This window comes from Eutrigla gurnardus (genome assembly GCF_963514095.1).
Source record: "Eutrigla gurnardus genome assembly, chromosome: 9".
Taxonomy (NCBI): Eukaryota; Metazoa; Chordata; class Actinopteri; order Perciformes; family Triglidae; genus Eutrigla; species Eutrigla gurnardus.
The window spans coordinates 18,797,562-18,799,875 of NC_139923.1; the positions used below are offsets into that span (position 1 = coordinate 18,797,562).

At 42.3% G+C, this 2,314-nt stretch overlaps 1 protein-coding gene across 1 annotated transcript; it reads right to left on the minus strand.

Moving 5' to 3' along the window:
- Positions 1–555: 555 nt before the first annotated feature.
- On the minus strand, positions 556–1,736 carry LOC311018616 (ras-related and estrogen-regulated growth inhibitor-like protein). Its single transcript, XM_084017650.1, has 4 exons — positions 1,641–1,736; positions 1,485–1,538; positions 1,338–1,405; positions 556–985 (listed from the first exon to the last, which is right to left on the minus strand). Exons 1-4 carry the CDS (start codon positions 1,723–1,725, stop codon positions 560–562), a joined length of 633 nt encoding a protein of 210 aa, XP_083873776.1. The 5' UTR covers positions 1,726–1,736; the 3' UTR covers positions 556–559.
- Positions 1,737–2,314: the final 578 nt, after the last annotated feature.

Sequence of the window (2,314 nt, forward strand, 5' to 3'; positions counted from 1 at the left end):
GAAAACACTCACTTTGATATTTTGTTTTACAGTGTTTGAATAAATATAAACATGGATGTATTACTTGAATATTTAATGACATGATTGAGCAGGACACTTTACAGTCATTTCTTACAGCGCTACAAAAGTTTCACTTGAGGAATTTAGTCTTTGGTCATCATGAGTAAAGGCACATTTTGTGCAAAGGATTTCTAACATATTGCATACCTCGTTGCACAGAATGATAAAGTACATGTCAAGTATCTGCATAATGAATGAGACAGTAGTGTAATCCGTCTTGTGTAGCTTGAAGTGCAGTTTGCCTCAAAACCACCACCAAAAAAACATCGGTGACATAGTTTTGTCTTTCTGAAGCTTTCTGGCTTTTTTTCCTTTTGAATGAAAAGCAGCTCACATCCCTGGAGTGTCTCTGCCTCAGGAGCTCCCAGTGTGACCTTTGGCACAGTAACAAGGTAATATTTCACTGAAAGGCTGACATTCATTCAGTCAAATACACATCAGGTGCGTTTGCTCTTATGCAGAGTTGTAGAAATCTCCTTCCTCTTCTGTCAAGGCCTCACTAAAAAGAGTCTATCCGTCTCCTGGCGAACACCGCAGACATGCTCTTGACTATGCCCCTGAACCCCAGAGGCCTCTTCGCCGTCAGCTTGGCGTCCTTCATCCTGTCCACCAGCCCGTGAAACACCATGAGCACACTGTGGTAGTTCTCGGCCGCCGACACCTCGTAGAAGTGACAGTCCGTGTCGAGAGCCAGCAGCCGGCCCTCCTCGCTCAGCACTGTCCGCCTGTGGTGCAGGTCCCTCTTGTTCCCCACAATCACTATGGGCACTTTGTCTGCGTGCAGGTCGTCTTTAGTCGACCTGATTGTGTGAATGAGCCTGCTGACAGCGTTGAAACTGGCCCTGTCACAGATGCTGTAGACGAGAACGTAGCCGTCTGCCCACTGGACCTTCTTCTCAAAGAGCGACGTCTCCACAGACAAATCCTGCAAAACACAATACTTTAGATTCAAGGTGACAATAACAAAATACTTTTACCCCCCAAAAAAAGAGTTTTTGATTCTACGCCATGTTTCAGACAGAAATACTGTACATTGAAGATTTACGCAAAACATTTAACCATCTTCTAAAATATTAAACATTAGTATTGATGAAAACATCCAACAGTATAGTAAAATATAATGAAAATGACACATTTTGTGGAACTTTTACATACATTAGTCATTTTTACACTGGAGTATTTCTACTTGTACTTAATTTGAGGATTTGAGGAGTACTTAGTTACAGCTCAGCAGAATAAACCACTACATCAGATGGTTATTTAATATATCTCCTCACCTCGGAATAAGGTGAATCCCAGATATTAAGAGTGATTTCCCTCCCAAAACGGTGACTGTAGATGGATTCTGCAAGACAAAATGTTAAGTTAATGGAAAGGTAGATGAAGCTAAACGGCTAGATTGCACCGTTGTTAGTAAAACTTACCTATATCTCCATACTCTCCGATGAATCTCCGAGTTAAGAGACGCACAGTCAGCGCTGGAGAAAGAAAAAAAACATGTTTAACACGTGGGCAACACAAAAACAAACATAAATAAATATGTATATATAACTGTTTCTTCTCTGCATACATGCATTTACCTGATTTCCCGACGCTCTCTGTGCCCAGAACAACAATGTTGGCATCCATGTTCAGTGAGACAGCTGTGGAGCCGCTGAACTCCATGTGAGCTCCTATTATAGGAGACACAGGTGGGCGGGGTAAATAAATCCATTCATCCATAGCAACAACAGCAGCCGCAATCATTCTCCTCGTGTGGTGTCGCACGCGCGCCCGTGACTGTGGCACGAACCCGTCGCAGGTAAATGAAAAACATGGCTTTGTTTATGCCTTTAATAGATTTGTTTTCTCACGTGTACTTTACAGGCTTATTTTAGTCACGTTTTATGGTAATAATTCAACTTACATTTACATTTACATTTACATTTAGGTCATTTAGCAGACGCTTTTGTCCAAAGCGACTTACAATAAGTACATTTGTCAAAAGAAGGAAACAAAGAAACCACGACGTATCATTGCCGATGCAGTAAGAGCTAAAAATAGAACAAGTGTTAGGTCCTCATCTGAGTAAAGTAATACTTCAAGAGTAACAGTGCTACGATCCGAGTTTTTTTTTTTTTTGCGGGGGGGGGGGGGGGGGGGGTGTCGAGGGAGGGTGTTAGTGGGTCATGCTATGTAGAGTTGAGGTGAAGTCTGAACAGGTGAGTCTTGAGCCTTTTTCGGAAGATGGCAAATGACTCTGCTGTCCTGACAT